Source organism: Phalaenopsis equestris, unplaced genomic scaffold, assembly GCF_001263595.1.
Source record: "Phalaenopsis equestris unplaced genomic scaffold, ASM126359v1 Scaffold195575, whole genome shotgun sequence".
Lineage (NCBI taxonomy): Eukaryota > Viridiplantae > Streptophyta > Magnoliopsida > Asparagales > Orchidaceae > Phalaenopsis > Phalaenopsis equestris.
Window position 1 is genome coordinate 1 of NW_018215524.1, and position 1,320 is coordinate 1,320.

A 1,320-nucleotide genomic window follows, 5' to 3' on the forward strand; every position below is an offset into this window, starting at 1 on the left:
AATTTTAAAGCATGATATGATTTACTGTTCCATTTACTGCTACAATTTCAAATAAATTCTTTTGTGCTACTTGTTCGTCCTTTCTTTCTCTACCAGACGATTATTGCACAAGTCAATCACGCCATCGGTGCGGAAGGCGTTGTCAGTATTGAATGCAAACAAGTTGTTGACCAATACGGGAAGATGATATTGGACCTCCTCATTGCACAGGTTTGCACTTTACATAACTTTACCTCCCACCTTTTCTATTTCTAATTTGTATGGCTGCTCGCTCAGACACGGCCAGGAAAGGTATGCAGCCAAATCGGCCTATGTGTATTTGATGGAACTCTACCTGCCAGGTTTGTCAGAACTGTTGTTTTTTATTCTGTTGAGGATATTGATTTCTCCTCCCTTTCTGCTCATTGTATTGAGGTCTTTTGTACAGTACTGGCATTAAATCTGTGCTTGACAAGGAAAACGTGAATTCTTCTTCTCGTAATGAAGATTTGTTCTGCACTGCTTGTGAAATGGCTGTAGTATGGATTAAGAATCAGCTTCGGGAGAATCAAACTGAGGAACTAATACTAAACTATGCTAATGAGGTTGGTTTGCTAAGGCTAATTATGTTACACACAAATAAATATTTATATTTATAGAAAATATTATATTTTTTTATAATTTTTTCTTCAAATGGTTGATTTTCTCGATAATGTAACTATCTTTTTAAGCTATGTGGACGGCTTCCAAGTCCCATGGGAGAATCAGCTGTGGACTGCTCTCAGTTATCAAGCTTGCCAGATATCTCTTTTACAATTGCAGACAAAAGCTTTGTTCTGACTCCAGAACAGGTATGCTACAAGCTTATGATAATTTCTATGGTTTAATATGAACATATTTATTCTGATCTTGCTAATTCTCCTTTTTGTCTTATTTTGTAACTAATATTGCATAGTTGAAAACGTGTAGTCTAATCTCAGAGAAGCAGGGGTCCGTTGTAACTAACAATCCATCATATTTCGTATTGTTTGCAGTGTCCGATTGGAAAACTAGCAAAGTAGGTGATAGAAAATGAAGGGTAAGAAAAGCTTAAAGAAACATGATAGAGGAAAAAAAAATAAATTTGAATTATAAACTAGGAATGAAAGATGATTAAGATTAAAAAAAGGAAGAAAATTTAGTGAACAAGCTTGTGAATAACTACACATTAGAGGAAGAATAAATTTAGAGAACTGAGAACATGGTCGAAGGGAATAAAATGAGAAATGAGAAGTTTAAGAGAAGGCTTAAAAATAGGACTCTAATGAAAACATAAGAATGTCTGAAATCTGGAAAAAAAAA

The 1,320-nt window shown here is 34.5% G+C and overlaps 1 protein-coding gene across 1 annotated transcript; it reads left to right on the top strand.

Moving 5' to 3' along the window:
- Positions 1–21: 21 nt before the first annotated feature.
- Positions 22–830, top strand: LOC110035043 (aspartic proteinase-like; the record flags this gene model as incomplete). Its single annotated transcript, XM_020739282.1, has 4 exons — positions 22–210; positions 277–341; positions 428–584; positions 711–830. Coding segments are annotated over 4 exons (531 nt in total), but the record flags the coding sequence as incomplete, so codon positions are not given.
- Positions 831–1,320: the final 490 nt, after the last annotated feature.